The sequence below is a fragment of the Nansenia antarctica genome, assembly GCF_963989245.1.
Source record: "Nansenia antarctica genome assembly, chromosome: 3".
Taxonomy (NCBI): Eukaryota; Metazoa; Chordata; class Actinopteri; order Argentiniformes; family Microstomatidae; genus Nansenia; species Nansenia antarctica.
In genome coordinates, this window is record NC_137688.1 from 75,870,463 (window position 1) to 75,890,678 (window position 20,216).

Sequence of the window (20,216 nt, forward strand, 5' to 3'; positions counted from 1 at the left end):
ACCTTATCAGTGTTCGCTTTTGGCAGATTAACACATTGTTTTACCTCTCTCTCTCTCTCTCACACGCTGAAACACTCATTCTCCCTCTCAAGTCAACACTCTCTCTCCTCAGAGAAAGATCGGTTCTCCCCCCCGCCCCAACAGTAAACATAGGAACATTTGTTAAACATACAGTAGCCTATATACAGTACATCTTTCAGCTGCAAACCTCTATAAATTATTATTTTTTCACAGAGAATGTACACATTACACATGTCTATTCGATGTAGTATGTCTCCCTCCAGAGTCATAGATAACTGAGTTGGTCTCATGGGTGTTATCTTGGCACCACAAGTTCCATGACAGTTGATTTACAATGTCATTGTCTTTAGTTGATGCCAAGATGGAGAATAGTTTTGCCAAACTCTGTATGTATATGGCTCTGGTCCCCCTGTGTTAGAAGTGTCTATTATGGTGTCAGTCTATACAACTGAATAGTGTCAGTTTGCCTATAATGTCTGTTTGTCTGTTTGTCTGTTTGTCTATAGTGTCAGCGATAGTGTGTGGTGGTCTACTCTACAGTGTTTGTCTGTAGTGTTTTGTCAGTTGGTTTCTAGTGTGAGTTGGTCTGCAGTGCATGTCTGTAGTGTGTGCGTCTGTTGTGTGGTAGTTAGTGTGATTCGTGCTAGGGAAGCACGTGGTCAAGACAGCACAGGGACAGTGAAAGCGATCACATCCCCTGCTGTTGTCCATGCTACATTGAGAAAGAATTACTCTGACGTTGATGCCACTCAATACCAATACATTACAATATAAAAAAAACAGTACACTAATAGTCACGGTTGAGATAGTGTACAGATTGAAGAGATGATTATTACAGTAATCTTTGGCTCAAACCATTGGAAATGTTTTTTTTTTAATCTAAATGCTTTAAAAAAAAAAAAAGTTATACAAACTGGTATCTATAATATAAAACATCCAGATGGAGTTGTCCACGCACAAGGAAAGTCCGTTCGTCTTGTCTTTATAGTGATTGTTCTTCTGTTATTCCAGTTTTGTCTATTCCCCTTCAAAAATGTTTGTCTTCATTTCTTCTTTCGTCCCCTTTTCTGAAAAAAGGTTACGTTGCCGAAGGAGAGGAGTCTAAAAAATACTTAACATCAAAGAGAACGAAAAACCTCCCTTGCGAAAATACTGACATCTTAAAAAAAAAAAAAAGGGAGAGAAGGCTCAACGCGTCCTCCCTTAAACTCCAAACACCAAAGTCTCACTTTTCGCACGCGTTCATGCGTCCGTGTCCATCGGTACTTTACAAGGTTTTAAAAATGTCTCACATGTCTCCCGAATGACCAGCACTGGGGCTTTGAGAACTTCTTTTGAGAGTCTTTGTGGTCCCAACGGTTTTCTCCACAGGACCACCTCAATCTTTGTAGTCCCCTGAAAGTCTCATGGGATGTGTAGTTCTTAGTTCTCAGTCTTATGTAGTTCTCACTAGTCTCACTGCAACAGCAGTAATAACGCCAGCGGGAGCAGCAGAGAGAGGAGGGAGAGGGACGACGTTGTCGAACTGCTTTTGACGATCTTCTGGACGTCAGGCAGAACCACCACAGGGTCATCTACAACGGAGAGAGAGCAGAAGAAGAAACAGTTAGTGACTGAACCGTAATAATACAAGTTAGTGAACCGTTACTGAACCCAAACCACAAATTAAAATCATTCACTATACCGCAAGCTCTGAACGTCGGGAGAGGGGGAGAGAGAGAGAGAGAGAAGGGGAAAGAGAGGGGGAGAGAGAGATAGGGAGAGAGAGAAGAGGAAATAGAGGCAGAGAGAGAGATAGGGAGAGAGAGAGAGAAGAGGAAAGAGAGGGAGAGATAGGGAGAGAAAGAGAAGGGGAAAGAGAGAGAGGGGGAGAGAGCGATGAAGATCGCTCTAATAGACGGCGTCCATTTTGAAAGGGCTTTGAACGTTTGTGAACATACCTGCAGGTAGTCTGTTGGAGGGATTGTGTACCCCACCTCCACCTCCCCCAGCTCCCCCGGCCCCTCCCCCAGCGGCGGCCCCCCCGTCCGCAGCAGCGCTAGCTCCTCCGGCTGCAACCCTAGCCTCCTGGGAGCCTGCAGGAGAAACAATACAAACACCAGTTAATCTCCCTGCCAGGCCAGACATCCTGGAGCTAAGAGCTAACCTAATCAGATGTAGTGGCATGGTCTGTGGATGGACTATGCTTACAACCTTCCCTACCCCTGACCATCTCCCCTAACCCTGTCTTAATTGGTCCCTGTGCCTGTTCGTTAACTCATGTTTTCTGTTGCTTGTTGTTTCTGTGTTTTCTGTTTTTCCCATACTGTCAGCGTCTGAGCCCCAGAAAAGCACTATATAAATACAATGAATTATTATTATTATTATTAATAACTACTACTACTACTACTGCTACTACAACTACTACTACTACTACTACTACTACTACTACTACTACTACTACTATTACTACTGCTACTACTACTACTACTGCTACTGCTACTGCTACTACTACTATTACTACTATTACAACTACTACTACTACTACTACTACTACTACTACTACTACTACTATTACTACTACTACTACTATTACTATTACTACTACTACTTCTACTACTACCACTACTATTGCTATACTACTACTATTACTACTACTACTACTACTACTACTACTACTACTACTACTACCACTACTATTACTATACTACTACTACTACTACTACTACTACTACTACTACTACTACTACTACTACTACTACAACAACTATTACTATTACTACTACTACTACCACTACTATTACTATACTACTACTACTCCCCCCAACCACCAGGGCGGCGAACTCACCGTCAGCAGCTACGACGTCCACCCTCAGCCTCAGGCACTCCTGGCCGTGGTGGTGCAGAGGCTTGGCTGCAGGCAGGGAGGAAGAAAGGACGTGTTAATTACAGACTGACTGATGCACTTACTCACTCCCTGTGTGTTTCCCCCTTAATCCACCTCCAGGCACACACAAACACACAAGCTTCAAAATGGCCAACGTTTGGGTTTGTCTGGGGCCTGGGGTTCATACGGTTGCAGTTTATCTTGGACACTGTTTAGACGGCTGCTTCTCTCTCACACTTGCTCACACTCGCGCACACTCACACACACACACACACACACACAGTCTTTTAAGAGTTCACATTCCTTTAAAGTGCTCCTTTTAAGTACACTGTGACTCTGTGTGTGTTTCCTTGTTCTTTATTTGTTCTGGTCACCCCCTACACCTAAAAGACACGCACGCACACACACACACACACACACACACACAGTCTTTAAAGTACACTGACTCTATGTGTGTGTTTCCTTGTCTTCTTTAATTGTTCTGGTCACCACCCTACACCTAAAAGACACACACCCACACCTCCCCCCACAGACACACAAAGACACACACACCCACACCCCCCCAGACACACAAAGACACCCACACCCACACAGTAAACACTAACACTTACAGATATAATAGTAGCTCTCTCCCTGGCGGAACTCTTTCCCCAGGGTGAAGGGCGTGAAGCGTTGGAACTTCTCAGAGAACTTCTCGGGCGCGTGGGGGGCGAAGGGGTGTCCGCACTCCCAGCGCATCTGCTCGTAGCTCTGGGGCCGGCACGCGGCGTAGTCCTCCTTCTCCACCATGTACAGGACGTAGCGCTCGGCGTCCTGGCTGGCCACCTCGCCCAGCGGGTAGTGGGGGCACACGATGTCCAAGTAGTCGTTGAGACGCACCTCCACGGTGAAGTCGTCCCACATGAACCTGGAGAAAGGGGGGAGGGAGGGGGAGAGAGAGAGGTGAGTCATGTGCTAGATTGATCCAGCACGACGGCGCGATGGCGATTACATACAAACGACCCGACTACTGTGTGATTAGGTTTCGACCGGTGTGTGGACCGACTGGGGTGGGGGTTCTGATTCAGCGGGGAAATCAGAGAGGAGATGAGATGGGGGGGGGGAGGGAGGGGGGGGGGGGGAGAGAGAGAGCAGAAGCCAGGGAGAGACAAAGAAAGAAAGAGTGAGAGAAATAGAAAGGGAGAGAGAAATAGAAAGAAAGAGAGGGAGAGAGAGGGGGGGGCAGGGAGAGAGAGTGTTCTTTTTCTCCAAGCAGGCAGGCGAAGGGGAGAAAACACAATGAGCAGAGTCAACTGGGGGGGCTGTGGAGGAGGCTGTGTTAGAGGGAGGGGGGGGCTTTGTTAGATAGCTAGGGAGGCTGTGTTAGAGGGCTGGTGCTCTGGGTGCAGGTTGACAGTAAATGGACTGCACTTATATAGCGCCTTTATCAAAAGCGCTTTACAATGGTCTCTCATTCACACATTCACACACCAATGGCGGCAAGCTGCCATGCAAGGCGCCGGCCCGCTCACTGGGAGCAATTTGGGGGTTCAGTGTCTTGCCCAAGGACACTTCGACATGTGGCCAGCCGGGGCTCGAACCGCCGACCTTGCGATCATTAGACGGCATCTCTACCTCCTGCGCCACAGCTAGGAGATTGGTACCGCTCAACCAGCAGCGCTCAACGAACACTGCCAAGATGAGGGGTGCATAATCACTAACACACATGCCCCCCCACACACACACACACACAGACACAGACACAGGTCCCTGTTTGTCTGCCTCCTCACACACTCCCCCTTTCATTACAGACAGAGAGACAGAGAGAGAGAGAGCGGAGACAGTCAGACTGTCTGCCCTCTCCTCCCTCCTTCCCTCCCTCCCTCCCTCTACCCTTTTAACAACAACAGTCGTCGTTCCACCCAATAAGTCATCTATACTCCCTCTTACACGCTCTTAACCCCTCCCTACACCCCCCCCCCCTCTCTCTTTCTCCCTCTCTATCCATCTTTCTCCCTATCATCTCTCTCACTCTATCTTCCTATCGATCTCCACCTCCTTTTCTTCCTCTCCTTCTTTTCCTCACAAGCAGACACGCATTCATCTCTCGGGGGGGGGTGATCAACGGGTTCCCCCCCCCCCCCCCCCCAACTGTGACTGAGCGATTTCTCTGGAGGTGGCGGGGGGGGGGGGGGGGGGGGGTGGGGTGTCGGGGGGCCGTCTGAGCCTGAGCCCATCCATCACAGCCTGGAACAGTAGCCGCTAGCGAAGAGCCACACACACACACACAGACACACTCACGCACACATACACACACACACACACACACACACACACATACAGACACGCAGACACACGCACACACACACACACAGACACACACGTGCACAGACACAGACACACACTCACACTCTCTCTCACACAGACACACACTCACACTCTCTCTCACACAGACGCAGACACGCACACTCACAGACACACACACCCCCAGCCAGTGTTCAGTTACCCAGGCTGTGCTGATCCCCCCCCCCCCCCCCCCTCTGTTCACATCACCAGGAGGGGCTGGTGGAGGATCACTGCTGCCCTCCGTGTTTTCACAACAGCCTAACCCCAACCCACACTGTGTGAGCCCCAGATAGAGTTTTACTGCTTCTGCAATGAATACTTAGTGCATATCTCAGCCCTTTTCACCAACGCTCCCAAAACCAGCTAGTGTGTGGTGTGTATGTATATATACACTCACCGAACACTTTATTAAGAACACCTGTACACCTGAATGAATAATGGTCACAAAGGAAAAGTCGTCTCAAACTGGTTTCATGAACATGACAATGAGTTCAGTGTTCTTCAGTGGCCTTCCCAAGTCACCGGATCTGAATCCAATAGATAGAACAACCTTTGGGATGTGGTAGAAGGGAGATTCACAGCTGCAGGAAGTGCATGATGCAATCATGTCATCATGGACATTCATCAGAATCTCAAAGGAATGTTTCTAACATCTTGTGGAATCAATGCCACGAATTGAGGCTGTTTTTGAGAGTGTGTGTGTGTGTGTATGTGTGTGCGCGTGTGTGTATGTGTGTGTGTGTGTGTGAAATCGATCCTCTAGGTCCTCCTCAGAGGGCTTCTGTGGGTATTAGAGCAGGAGATAGAGCCAGCGTCTAATGATCGCAAGGTTGGCAGATCGGCGGTTCGAGCCCCGGCTGGCCACATGTCGAAGTGTCCTTGGGCAAGACGCTGAACTCCAAATTGCTCCCAGTGAGCGGGCCGGCCGGCGCCTTGCATGGCAGCTTGGCCGCCATTGGTGTGTGAATGTGTGTGTGAATGGGTGAATGAGAGGCCGTTGTAAAGCGCTTTGGATAAAGGCGCTATACTGTATAAGTGCAGTTCGTTACATCTGCCAGTGAAAGCCAGAAGTATCTGAGCCATTTTCGCTCTCGGGCAAAATTTTTCATTTCAGTTTTTCTCTTTTTTTGGGTCCCCAGAACGAATTCCTGGGTTCCTTCTCCGCATGTGAATGCCCAATAAAATACAACAAGTGACATTTGGAGTGTGTTTCTTTCCTGTCTGGGGGAGTCTCTGTGTGTGTGTGTGTGTGTGTGTGTGTGTGTGTGTGTGTGTGACAAGGTCCATATGTGTAACAAACGATCAAAGTGCAGAGGGTAGAGAGGAGGGGGGGGGGGTTGGAGGGGGGGTGAGGGTGAGGCTGCCACTCGTTAGCTAGTGTTGTTGTTTGTTGCCGGGGGCCGGGGGGGGGGGGGCAGTGGGGGTAGGGGGGTGGGGGAACCCCTCTGGTTTTAAAGGACAGACGCAGTGGCTCCAAACTCCAAACTCCAGGCCCCGACTCTTCTGTTCCCTCCCCCCTCGGGCACCCCTCCCCCCATGGTCCGCGCTCCACTGCTTTCTCTCAATGCCGACGGCCCAAATGAACAACTGTCCCCCCCCCCCCCACACACACACACACACACACACACACCAATGAGACTGTATTCACTTCTCTACCATAGTCACTCAGATACAGATACAGACAGAGTATATACACACACACACACACACACACACACGGTTAGATTCATTCTGAGTGCATGAAAGGACATTCTCACTGATGTTTCATGTTTCTCAAACATGTCGCTATGTATGTTTAGGGTGTACAGACATTAATTACACACACACACACACACACACACACCCCTCCCTCCTCCCAGAGGAGTCCTGATTGTAAGCTGTTTGTGGTATGGTCCCAATGTGTTCATCAAAAGGGGGAAGAGAGGGGGAGGGGGGAGGCTGAGGGGGCAATTAAAACACAAAAAGGATATTAAAGTCACCCTGGGGAGGGTAATTACCCCCCCTGCCCCCCAGCCCTGCCCCCTTAGGCTGGGACTAAAAGAGGGCATGAGTTAGGGAATGGCTTTTGATGTGTGTGTGTCTGTGTGTGTGTATCCTTAAGTGTTCAGTGCTGCTTAGCCCCGAAATATTTGATTCCCTGTTTGTATAATATAATTTGTGGAACCAAATAAAGTATTCAAATGTGTGTGTGTGTGTGTGTGTGTGTGTGTGTGTGTCTGTGTGTGTGTGTGTGTGTGTGTGTGAAAGAGTGTTACAGTTCATCGATGGTAGCGGTTCATACAGTGGTGCCATTCACACACAAGGGCTAACTCACTTACCCAAATGAACGAGGCTGACCTCTCTCACACACACACACACACACACACACACACACACACACACACACACACACACACACACACACACAGGAAGGGTCTTTAGTAATGGTGTAATGATCCTTGGGGGGCTCTAACACGGTTAGGTATCCCATCAGCCCCCTGGTCTGGAGTGGAGAAGTTTGACAACTGTGTCGAGCACCATGTCAACCATCGCCCTGACAACCATCACCATGTCCACCATCACCCTGACAGACAGACTCCACACCACTCTCTTGCTGTCAGAGGGAGAGAGGTGTGTGTATGTGAGGGTGTGTGTGTGTGTGTGTGTATGTGAGGGGGAGAGAAAGAATGGGTGGGGGGGTCTCTCTGACAGAAAGAGAGACAGAAACCCCCCACCCCGCCCCATCTTCCTCCCTCCCTCTCATGTGTGTGTGTGTGTGTGTGTGTATGTGTGTGTAGAAGTGATGATTGTGATGGTTGTGTGTGTGTGTGTGTGTGTGTGTGTAGTAGTGATGGTTGTGATGATTGTGTGTGTGTGTGTGTGTAGTAGTGATGGTTGTGATGATTGTGTGTGTGTGTGTGTGTGTGTGTGTGTGGTAGTGATGACTGTGATGGTTGTGTGTGTGTGTGTGTAGGGGTGTGTGTGTGTGCGTAGTAGTGATGATTGTGATGGTTGTGTGTGTGTGTAGTAGTGATGACTGTGATGGTTGTGTGTGTGTGTGTGTGTGTGTGTGTGTGTGTGTGTAGTAGTGAGGTTGTGATGGTTGTGGGCCAGAGCAGGAATAACTCTGGGAGGGGCTCAGCATTCTCTACTTACGGTGATTTGTGGAGCTATGACAGATATGCAACTATGCTAGTACGCTGTGTGTGTGTGTGTGTGTGTTCCAGAGAGTGTGTGTGTGTGTGTGTTCCTGAGTATATGTGTGTTCCAGAGTGTGTATGTGTTCCAGAGTGTGTGTGTGTGTTCCAGAGTGTGTGTGTGTGTTCCTGAGTGTGTGTGTGTTTTCCTGAGTGTGTGTGTGTGTGTGTGTGTGTGTGTGTGTGCGTATCGGGTCTGCACAGTGAGGAATCTGGGTGAGTGTTTTGTGTTGTGATGACAAGAGAGAAGAAAATGAAATGGCAAAGATAGCAGACAGCCAGTGAACATTAAGAGAGAGTGTGTGTGTGCGTGTGTGTGTGTGTGTGTGTCTAGTGAGAGAGAGACTCCAGACAGATAAAAAGGGTCTTCCTCTAGAGTCAACTGCTGATTTACCAGAGCTTCTTTGGGGGGGGGGGGGGGGGCGGGGGGGGGCAGAGGGGGTTAATCTCTGTTCTTTAATCTCTGTGGCCAGCATTTTGCTTTCTTCTCCCCCTCCTCCCTCCCTCCCTCTATCCTTTACCCCTCCTCCCTCCCTCCCTCCCTCCATCTATCCATCTCCCTGCCTTCATCTCTACACTCTGTGGAATGTCAGGCCTCTGAGGGGAGGGGGGGGGGGTCGCTAGGATCAAGGGTCGGACACAATCGTCGAGTCAGCACTCTCCAACACACACACACACACACACACACTCCTGTGCATTTAAAAATAGAAAAAAAAGTGCCTAGAAACGGGAAATCATGGTGCGAAAATAATCGACCGCTTGAAGGAGATCGATGATGTCGGTCCATTTAGAAGAAGCACACCAGCTCACCCCCCCCCCCCTCTCCACACCTGCCCTCTCCACACCTGCCCCCCCCCCCCCATCTCTCCCCCCCCTCCCATCTCCCCCCCTCTCTCTCAGCCATCGCCCACCGACAGCGGCCGTGTTTGCTCTGAGAGAGTTTTTTTTGTTCTTTACACCGTTAAAATAGCCCCTTTACAGTCCTCCCTCCCCTCCCCTCCCCTCCCCTCCCCTCCCCTACTGGGTTTAGACCCGGTTCTCCTCCCATCTGGACCCGGCTGAACCCTCGGGGGGGGTCCCCTGCCCCCCCCCACCCCCACCACCACCACCAGCGGAGCCTCAGATATTCCATGGTAGTTAGTTCCACCGGGGTTAGGATGGGTCCTAATGCCACACTAATACGGCCTAAGAGATAGCCTGGTGGAACAATCCGGATGAGTGGATCGGAATGCCGGGGATGGCCAGGGTGGTGGTGGTGGTCGTGGGGGGGTAGGGTGGGGGTAGGGGGCGCCTAATCGGCTGGTCCGCGGGCCGGATTATCGGTTGGAGCAGCGGCTGAGCCCGGGCCCATTCAGCGGCACCAGACCCTGCCTAATACAGGGGCTTAGAGATGGGACACCAGGGTGGGGGAGAGGGGGGGGGGGGTGGGAGGGAGAGAGAGAGACAGGGTGGGAGAGAGAGAGAGAGGGGAGGAGGAGGGTAGGGAGAGAGAGAGAGAGATGGGACACCAGGGTGGGGGAGAGAGAGGGGTGGGAGGGAGAGAGAGAGACAGGGTGGGAGAGAGAGAGAGAGGGGAGGAGGAGGGTAGGGAGAGAGAGAGAGAGATGGGACACCAGGGTGGGGGAGAGAGGGGGGGAGGGAGGGGTGGGAGGGAGAGAGAGAGAGAGAGAGACAGGGTGGGAGAGAGAGAGAGGGTGGGAGAGAGAGAGCTGGTGATTCTCCACTACCGTCCTGTACCGTACCAGAACCTGTGTGCCAACTGGGCCGTACTGAGCCGGCCGTCAGCTGGTGAAAGGTGGACCAAAGTCCTGGGGCTGGCCTTTCCGTAAACCTGCTCAAACACTTTCCGCGAGCAAGCACAGAAAAATGCGCTTAAAAAAACAGTGCTAAAAATACTTTTGCTTCGTAATTTCAAATACCACGACATATACGGTATTACGGTATTGCTGCCCAACTCTAGGACGAGGTAGAGGAGAGAGGAGAAGGGTGGGGGAGAGAGAGAGAGAGAGAGAGAGAGAGAGAGAGAGAGAGAGAGAGAGAGAGAGAGGAGAGAGGAGAGAGAGGGACAGGGTGGGGGAGAGAGAGGAGAGAGGGAGAGAGAGAGAGGGAGGGACAGGGTGGGGCCTGGGCCATTGTTCAGCAGAGAGAGGGGTATTAGCAGGACTTTAGGACTTCAAAAAGAGCCGAACTGAGCAGCATTGAGTAACAGTGTGAGACTGTGTGTGTGTGTGTGTGTGTGTGAGAGACACAGAGAGAGAGTCTGTGAGTGTGTGTGAGAGAAAGAGAGAGAGAGAGAGACTCTGTGTGTGTGAGAGAGACTGTGTGTGTGTGTGTGAGAGACAGAGAGAGAGAGACTGTGAGTGTGTGTGAGAGAGAGAGAGAGAGACTGTGTGTGTGTGTGTGTGTGTGTGTGAGAGAGAGAGAGAGACTGTGAGTGTGTGTGAAAGAGAGAGAGAGAGAGAGACTGTGGGTGTGTGAGCCTGTGTGTGTGTGAGAGAGCGAGAGAGAGAGAGACTGTGAGTGTGTGAGACTATGTCTATGAGACTATGTGTGTGTGTGCGTGTGTGTGTGTGTGCGAGACTGTGTGTGTGTGTTTGTGTGTGTAGGACCATGAAGGGAGAAAGTGAGAGGTGTTGGAGAGGAGCGTTGAGAGACCTGGAACAGAGGGCGTCTTTTATTTCTCTGTGAATTTATCATCTGTAAAATGAGAAACAGCTAAGAGACCTTCACAACCGGGGGAGCGTGAGAGAGAGAGAGAGAGAGAGAGAGAGATGGGAGGGAGGGAGAGAGAGATGGGAGGGAGAGGGAGAGGGAGGGAGGGAGTAAAGCCCAGTTTATGCTTCTGCGTAAAATCGACGGCGTAGGCTACGGCGTAGCTTGCGTAGGCCCGCGTAGCCTTGCATAGGCTACGGCGTAGATTGACGCGCACCTCTCCAAAAATGTAACTACGCGGCAGTGCTTACGCAACCGTAAATGCGTCACATTCCGACTCTCTCGTAAATGCGGAAGTCATGACAAAAATGTCATTTACTTTTTCTGTAATTACTTATTAATAAAGATTTGAAAACTTATGATAACCATCTTATTATCTTAGTTTACTGTCATTTCAATGCATTATAGACATTTTCTTTACAACAAGCATAACAAAAATACGTTTTTGATCGCTATGAGTACACCGACCAACGCGATGCGGTCCGCGGACCAACGTAGAACTATAAACTTGGAGAGCCCTCGCGTAGGCTACGGCGTAAATTCGACGCAGGAGTATAAATCAGGCTTAAGAGAGATGGAAGGGAGGGAGGGGGAGAGAGGGAGAGAGATGGGAGGGAGGGGGAGAGAGGTAGTAAGAGAGATGGGAGGGAGGGAGAGAGCTATTCTGAAACACAACACTGTCTAAGGTGGGGCTGGTGTACACTTGTTTCAGCGCAGCCAAATTCTCTTCTTTCGTTGCGTCCATCCCTCAATCCCTCCATCCATCTCTGTCACCCCTCCCCTCCCTGAGTCTCTGTCTGTCTTTCTTTCATCCATCGTTCAACACTCAATAAACCTATTGGGAGCCCCTCCCCCTCCCCCGTCAACCTCAGACCTGCTGAGCCAATGAAAACCTGTCTTGTAGGAATGCCAACTATGTGAGTTTTTTGTGAGCCGAACGTTTGCAGAGGCTAACTTGGCTTCAGCGTGGGTCTGTGGTTGTCATAGAAACAAGTGTGTCTCGCACCACCCCCCTCCCCTCCCCCCCCGTTAACATGATATTTCCCAAGGCTGGTTTTCTTTCTTCGCTCGTGTGTGTTTTTAGTCATCAATCTCCTTCCTTTGTTTTTCTGTCAGAGAAAGACACGCACGCACGTGCACACACACACGCACACACACACACACACACACACACACACACACACACAACCACATACTCACTCACACACACTTATTGTTCTTTCTCTTAAAGGTCTACCTTTGTTTGGTCTGATCGATCATGTTGCGCACACGCACACACACCTTACTCTTTCTGTCGGTCTCTACCTTTGTTGTTGGTCTGATGACACTGACACACACACACACACACACACACAGTCTGTCGGTCTGTTACCATTGTTCATTCTGAAAGAGCGTCCATACCCAAGTATCTTAACTCCTTCCTTCCCCCCCAAAAAAACAACAACAACAACAACAACCTCATTCGAAGGCCCGGAGAGAGAGATATTAATTGGTTCATTTCCGTGGAGAGAGAGAGGGGGGGACTGAGATTAATATGTGTGCTCTTTCCAACTGCCAACAAACGCCCCCTCTCGGAGTCATTACCACTCCTAGAGAGAGTCCTCGCTGCAAAGGTCACGGCCGACATCGCATTCCTCAGGAGGGTAATATCTCAACGCCGGGAGAAAAATCTATATTCTGTATTGATTTCGGGCTGGATAAACCTTTTTTTTTCCATGTTTTTTTTGTTTGTTTGTCCGTATACACAGTGAGTGGAGCCTGGTGGCGTAATCGACTCTACAGAGAGCGTTGCACTGTGTTCTGTGAAAGCGTCGCTTTGTTTAGAGATGACTTACACGCCATCGGTTCAATTGATGTTGGTTCGGTTGATGTTTTCAATTTTCTTTATCTTTTTTTCATATATTTTTAAATTTACATCTCTGACCGCTAGGGGGCGATAGAGGGAGGGGGGCGGGGGGCCGTAGATAAGTTGATGTGCGTGCCACTTCTTCTGGGAACACGTTAACCAACCCCAGTCCGGCCGTTTCACAAACAGGACAAACAAAACACAAGAAACAAAACCACACACACAATGAGACTTACACAACAAACACAAAGTAGAATGACTCATTCAAATGGCTATGGAGCTAAACAACACACACACATACACACTCTGTCTCTCTCTCCATGTCGTTTGTCATATTTAGTAGTTTATCGTCTTTTTATTTACTCGTTTTTTCTATCTTCTTTCATCTTTGCCGTTTGGAGTTTGAAGGGACATAAAACAAACAAGGACAATAATTGTGGGTCAGCGTGAGAGAGGAGGAGGAGGAGGAGGTGGAGGAGGAGGAGGAGGGGGGGAGGTGGAGGAGGAGGAAGAGGAGGAAGAGGAGGAGGAGGGGGGAAAAGAGGAGGAAGCCTGGCGAGTAGATTGAGAGGACGGAGGAAGGAAGAGGCCTAGTCAGACATGGGGACCACAACAACACCCCTGGGCTTGATTAGGCTGGAAATCAGCCCCAGAAAGGTGTGTGTGTGTGTGTGTGTGTGTGTGTGTGTGTGTGTGTGTGATGATATGAAGTCTCATATGAACCTGTGAGATTGTCATCAACCCACTCGGTGAGTCTTTAACGGTCGGAGGAGACAAGGCGAAGGAGTCGGGTTCGGCGTTCTCGCGTGTGTCGAGTGTGTGAGAACCGCTATTGTTTATTGTGTAGGCAGGAAGCGCGGTTTTCCCGGGAAAAGTGGTAGCCAGGAAGGTCACCCTCGCGGGAGAACACGCACAGACACACACACACACACACACACACACACGCTCCTGCGACGTAGCCGTGGCTAAGCGAACTTTGGCCTGATTCGCTATCTCCTGTACCCAATAAAACACAATATTATGGTCTGTCGACGTAAATTCCGCGCATAGACGATTTGCGTTTAATAACTCTAGACGCCTTAATGCCAAGTAGTGATCACTGGCGCCTGTGGCCGACAGATTACCACGACTATAGCCCTCAATCTCCTGTGTTTCTCTCCCAATTCAATTCACCAGACAAGAGATTAGAGTAGCAGATTATGGATGTGTGATGAAGGGAGGAGGGGTGGAGGGGGAGAGAGAGAGGGGGGGGGGGAAGAGAGAGAGAGAGACAGAGAGAGAGAGAAAGAGTGAAAGAGAGACAGAGAGAGAGGGGGGGGGGGGAAAGAGAGAAGGAGTAAAAGAATAGACAGAGGGAGGAAAGCCTTTGGGGCAGGGATTAGAGGAGAGAAGAGCTGCACTTCTTGGAAACGAAAGACAAGAAAAGGAGATAACGTTTAGATTACGTGAACGATACATCACTCCCGTCTACTGACAGAAGGAACTACCCTCCCTCCCTCCCTCCCTCCCTCTCTCTCTCAGACAGGCTCTACCACTTCCACCTCCTCATGAAAACAACAAAACAACAAAAAAAGAGAAGGAGAAGGAGTGTATCACACAGAGACAAGTGAAACGGTGGAACAGAACGGAGAACAGAGTTCGCTGAAAGACTCTCGGTGCCTGGCTGGATGGAGACGGGGGGGGGCAGGCTGGAGGGAGAGGTAGAGCGAGAAAGAAAGAAAGAAGGAGAGAAAAAAAGATGGGAAATGGGAAAGTGCCGAATGGTGACGAATCGCTACCGGTGCCAAGACCACGATACAATAAAAAAATACCTTCCTTCACACCTCTTACTCATTCTCTGAGAGAGAGAGAGAGAGAGAGAGAGAGAGAGAGAGAGAGAGAGAGAGAGAGAGAGAGAGAGAGTAGGAGAGAGAGGGAGAGAGAGTAGGACAGAGAGAGAGTAGGAGAGAGTAGGAGAGAGAGAGAGAGAGTAGGAGAGAGAGAGAGAGTAGGAGAGAGAGAGAGTAGGAGAGAGAGGGAGAGAGAGTAGGACAGAGAGAGAGTAGGAGAGAGTAGGAGAGAGAGTAGGACAGAGAGAGTAGGGGAGAGAGAGAGTAGGAGAGAGAGTAGGGGAGAGAGAGAGAGAGAGTAGGAGAGAGAGTAGGAGAGAGAGAGAGAGTAGGAGAGAGAGTAGGACAGAGAGAGAGAGTAGGAGAGAGAGAGAGTAGGAGAGAGAGAGAGAAGGATAGAGATAGAGAGAGAGTAGGATAGAGATAGAGAGTGTAGGAGAAGGAATAATAGACTGAAACAGGGCAGCATGTAAAGAGTAGATAAAAGGTAGCGAGGGAGGGAGGAGGAGAAGGAGGGGGGGGGAGACAGGAGGAAGAATGAGAGTGTCGGGAGTACGAGGTAGGCCCCCGGGCTGTGTGAAGAGGAGGTGGGGAGGGGGGCCTAAGTGGAGGAGGGGGGGGTCGTGTGAAGGGGGGGGGGGGGTGCCTGAGTGGCGGCCGGTATTCAGGGACCACCGCCACGGCGACGGATTGACTGACAGACCGATAGAGGCCCGCGCCACTTCATCACCAGGTGACCTCCGACCCCCCCAATCGGTCGCACCCGTTAGCATTAGCATTTTTGTTCTCCGCCACTCTGTGAAGAAGAATTCCCCCCAATTTGTATGGGAAGGGAGTTCACAAAACACAACCAATTTGGCCGGATAATACCATCTGATTCCTTCACACGGGGGTGGTGAAACAGAGGAAATAATTCCTTTTTGTTGGAGGGAATGCGTCAGGAACAAAATGTAATCGAGCGAAATGTCGGCTACCCATCGATCTTTGGAGCTACAGTGGTTATAGAGAGTCAACACCTAACCCCTTCACTTCTTCTACATTTTGTTGTGTTACAGACTCAATTTAACAATTGATGACATTTGAGCTTTTTAGCTACTTTTAAGAGTGTCATAGCAATGGGTGTGAATACTTGCTCATGAGGTGGAATAAATATAAACAATCAGTTATATATACATCTATAACACAACAACATGTGGATAGAAGTGATGGGGTGTGTTGACTTTCTATAGCCACTGTAGATACTTTGTGTACGTGTGTGTGTGTGTGTGTGTGTGTGTGTGTGTGTGTGTGTGTGTGTGTGTGTGTTGGAGGGGGGTATTTGAAAATGTAAAATGTGTGACATGAAAACGCGATTAACTTGATCATACAGTATGAGATGAGGTTGTCTCGGGGATCAGGTGTAAATAAACTGCACCCATCTAGCACCAGAGAGAGAGAGAGACAGAGAGACAGAGACAGACAGAGAGAGACAGACAGAGAGACAGACAGACAGAGAGAGACACAGAGAGAGAAAGACAGACAGAGAGAGAGAGAGAAAGACAGAGAGAGAGACAGACAGAGACACAGTGAGAGAGACAGAGAGAGACACAGTGAGAGAGAGACAGAGAGAGACACAGTGAGAGACACAGTGAGAGAGAGACAGAGGGAGACAGAGAGAGACACAGTGAGAGAGAAACAGAGGGAGACACAGTGAGAGAGAGACGCAGTGAGAGAGAGACACAGTGAGAGAGAGACAGAGTGAGAGAGAGAGACAGAGAGAGACACAGTGACAGAGAGACAGAGAGAGACACAGTGAGAGAGAGACAGAGAGGGGGGGGGGCAGGAAAGAGTTAACAAACTGCCTGAACTTTCTGCCAGTGAACCCGCTTGGTTCAGGGAACGCAGCCAAACCCGGGGTGTGTGTGTGTGTGTGTGTGGGGGGGGGGGGGGGGGCAGCAGAGAGAGGGGGAGACAGGTACCAGAGAAAAGAGAGATGTGGGAGAGGGTGGGAGGGAAGGAAGGGGGGAGCTTTACTCATGCTGGCAGGAAGGAGGCAAATAAGAGGGCAAAGAATGAAAGGGAGAGAGAGAGAGAGGGGGGGGAGAGAGAGAGAGAGAGTGAGTAAGAGCCTACTGAATGAAGGAGTGTGTGGTTGCTTCACGTCCAGGTTACGGAGTACGAGCAGCACACAATATGAGCATCAGTCAGCACAGTGTGTGTGTGTGGGGGGGGGGTCTGGGAGCTAAGGGTTAATGTGTGTGTGTGTGTGTGTGTGTGTCTGGGAGCCAGGGTTAATGTGTGTGTGTGTGTGTGTGTGGATCTGGGAGCCAGGGTTAACACAGTGTGTGTGTGTGTGTGTGTGTGTGTGTGTGTGTGTGTGTGTGTGTGTGTGTGTGTGTGTGTGTGTGTGTGTGGATCTGGAAGCCAGGCTTAACGTGTGTGTGAGCGGGGTGAGTCAGTGTGATTTAAGACCTGGAACGTACGGTGGACACTCCCTCTTCCTCAGAGACACGTACACACACACACATGCACAGACACAGGGGGGAGCACGCACACACACACAGGCCTGCCAAACACACACACACACACACAGCTTACTGGTATAAAGCAACTTCTGGGAACCCAGTATGAGTGATATGAGTGATGAAGCTGGTTTTAATCAGATATGAGTGATGAAGCTGGTTTTAATCAGATATGAGTGATGAAGCTGGTTTTAATCAGATGCAATCTTGCAGACTGACACACAGAGGCAGGGAGGACAGAGACACACACACACACACACATCGACAACAGAGTCATCATCCACATCAATGCAAGCTGTCAGAAACAGATCTGCTCTGGCACTGAAACACAGCGATGGTGGTTTGCTCAAAGGCATCCACGACCTTGGAGTCCACATGCCCCAAGGGCTTACACACACACACACACACACACACACACACACACACACACACACACACACACAGAACATCTGTAACTGACACACACACACACACACACAGGCACGCGCACACACATACACAGAAGATCTGTAACTGGCACACACACACACACACACAATATATTCCACAACATTGCTCCACTTCCATTGATTGTTTGTATTATTATTAGGCTAATTGTATTTAACACTTTGACCGTGCCTTATCGCCTACCGTGTTTGATTTGACACACGCGCGTCACTTTGAGCTGCCAGCGAGAAAGCATACAGACAGACAGACGTGGTAATTGGGTTCTCCCTCACTTACCCAGACGATCAATCCGAAAATCAATTGGATTAGTGGCTATCTTTCTAATCAAGGCCATAGACAAACTGTTTGTTTGTTAGAGGATTACACTGGGCCAACCCAAACGGAGAGAGAGGAGCGACCCATCAACAAGGACAGGGTGGTCAGGGGACAGGGCCCGCTCCTAATGAAAGAACATCTCCTTCCCCAAATCCTTCGTTGTTGTTTCAGCGAAAAAGTGGGATTAAGAGTTCAGTCAGGAGAGAGAGAGATTTAGCGCAGAATATATCCAGTGGAAAAAAATAGCTAAAGTGTTAGGCTACGAGGTTTTATAATGGCCAAACCATCGCTGTTGGATCCCCGCCGGCTGTGACCTCACGGCGATGTATTAATAATAATAATAATATAATAATAACTTTGATGAAGACGACAAATAGTGACTAGGGGCGCGGGGTTTCTGAGAAGACGCTGTCTTTATGACTTATATCAGTGTAGGGTTACTTATATTTACTTACTATTAATATTATTATTATTGTGTAACTTGGAGCCAAAGCGAAAGAATTTGACTCTTGTGTACTACAGAGAGACGTAATAAAAGCGATTGTGATTCACCCCTCCCCTCATGGATCCCATTCCCCCAAACCTCTCACCCTGCCACCATCAACCATAACTCTAATTGTACCCCACTTATTCAGAACGGCCCCTAGCCCTAGAACAATTTCAGCTCCAATTTCTGTTTTTCGAGAACCGTGGGCGCTGTGGTTGTCATGGAGAACGACTAACGGTCTAATGACTGGAGCGATAGTAGAGAAGAGAACTTCTATCTGGGTCTGTGTCTGTGGGACAACCTGTCTGTCCAGCCGCCCGTGGGAGACCTGGTTTAACCAATGGGAATGACAGGATCTGTGTGTGTGTGTGTGTGTGTGTGTGTGTGTGTGTGTGTGTGTTTGTGTAACAAGATGTGTAGGAGTGTTTGCGTCAGTGAGAGTGTACGACCGCCTGGCGTTGATTGACGGAGCGTCCGACCGCGTCCACCGGTTTGTGTGACTGTGATTGAGTGTGTGTTCGTGTGTGATGGAGTGGGTTTGTGCCAGAGTTTGCGCGTTTGTGTGTGAGTGTCTAAATCTCACCCCCCCTCGTCTCACATCCCATTCCCCCAAACCTCTCACCCTGCCACCATCAACCATAACTCTAATTGTTCTCCACTTATACAGAACGGCCTCTAGCCCTGGAACAATTTCAGCTCCAATTTCTCCGTTCCCAAGCCATCCATCTCTCTCCCACAACCTGACCCACTGGGCATGCTTCTGGTCACGTCCTCCCCCCTCTCTCTTTCTCTCTCCCCCTCTCTCTCCCCCTCTCTCTCTCAATCTGTCCCCCAGCCTTACCTGGACTCACTCCCATCACTCTCTCTCTCTCACGTCGCATGACTGAAGAAACAGAGGCGATTTAAGGGAGAGATAGGCATGATTTTAAGAGAGATAGTGATTTCCCAGTGAACATGGATAAAAGAGACATTCATAGTCACACACACACACACACACACACACACACCACCAGAGTAGGCGGATATTGCCACAGCATATTTCAACATCACCCTGACTGACTCAAGAGCCTTTAAACAAACACTGAAATATTCCACTGTCCCACCAGCATCGCACCACAGTCCCCTGGCGTTGATTGATAGAATGAAAACATGAACAATTACAAGTCAGACATAAAGAACAACAAACAACGTCTGTCTGTCGATCTGCTGGACGAATCTAACAGGGGATCGCATTGCTGTATAGACACAGACAAGCAAAACAAGTTGATTCGTATTGCAAAACCGATTGGAGTTGTATAACTTGTAGGTGTTTACAGGAAGGAGGTGGAAGGAAGGAGGTATCAGAGCAACGGGGTTATCAGTAGTATCCGAATCTGGCATAACTACTCCGGGCGTCACTGGTTCACTACGAGCAGGTTAATGAATGAATGAATGGTCTTTATTGTCATTAATATAGTACAGGTACCATACAACGACATTTGGGAGGGGGGGGGCTCCCCTGGTGCTAGGATTTTTTTAAAACTAAAAACAAGGGAAAAGAGCTGGTTTACATAAATAAAGGCTATGTACACTATCCACTATACTGTACAGATAAAACACTGTGCTGTACTCTATGCTATGCTATACCTATTCTAACATTTCCTATCTCTGAACCTTATGTACCCGAGGGTTGTCATATTGCACATAGTGTT

General features: G+C 49.5%; 1 protein-coding gene across 1 annotated transcript in view; it reads right to left on the minus strand.

The window, feature by feature from the left end:
* Positions 1 to 1,353: 1,353 nt before the first annotated feature.
* The window catches only part of efna1a (ephrin-A1a), a 19,705-nt gene continuing 842 nt past the window's right edge, over positions 1,354 to 20,216 (minus strand). The window contains exons 2-5 of the mRNA XM_080527777.1: positions 3,499 to 3,794; positions 2,849 to 2,914; positions 1,962 to 2,096; positions 1,354 to 1,595 (exon numbers count right to left, since the gene is read on the minus strand). Coding sequence (XP_080383903.1) covers positions 1,477 to 1,595; positions 1,962 to 2,096; positions 2,849 to 2,914; positions 3,499 to 3,794 — 616 coding nt within the window. The 3' untranslated portion in view covers positions 1,354 to 1,476. The remainder of the gene's footprint in view (positions 1,596 to 1,961; positions 2,097 to 2,848; positions 2,915 to 3,498; positions 3,795 to 20,216) is intronic.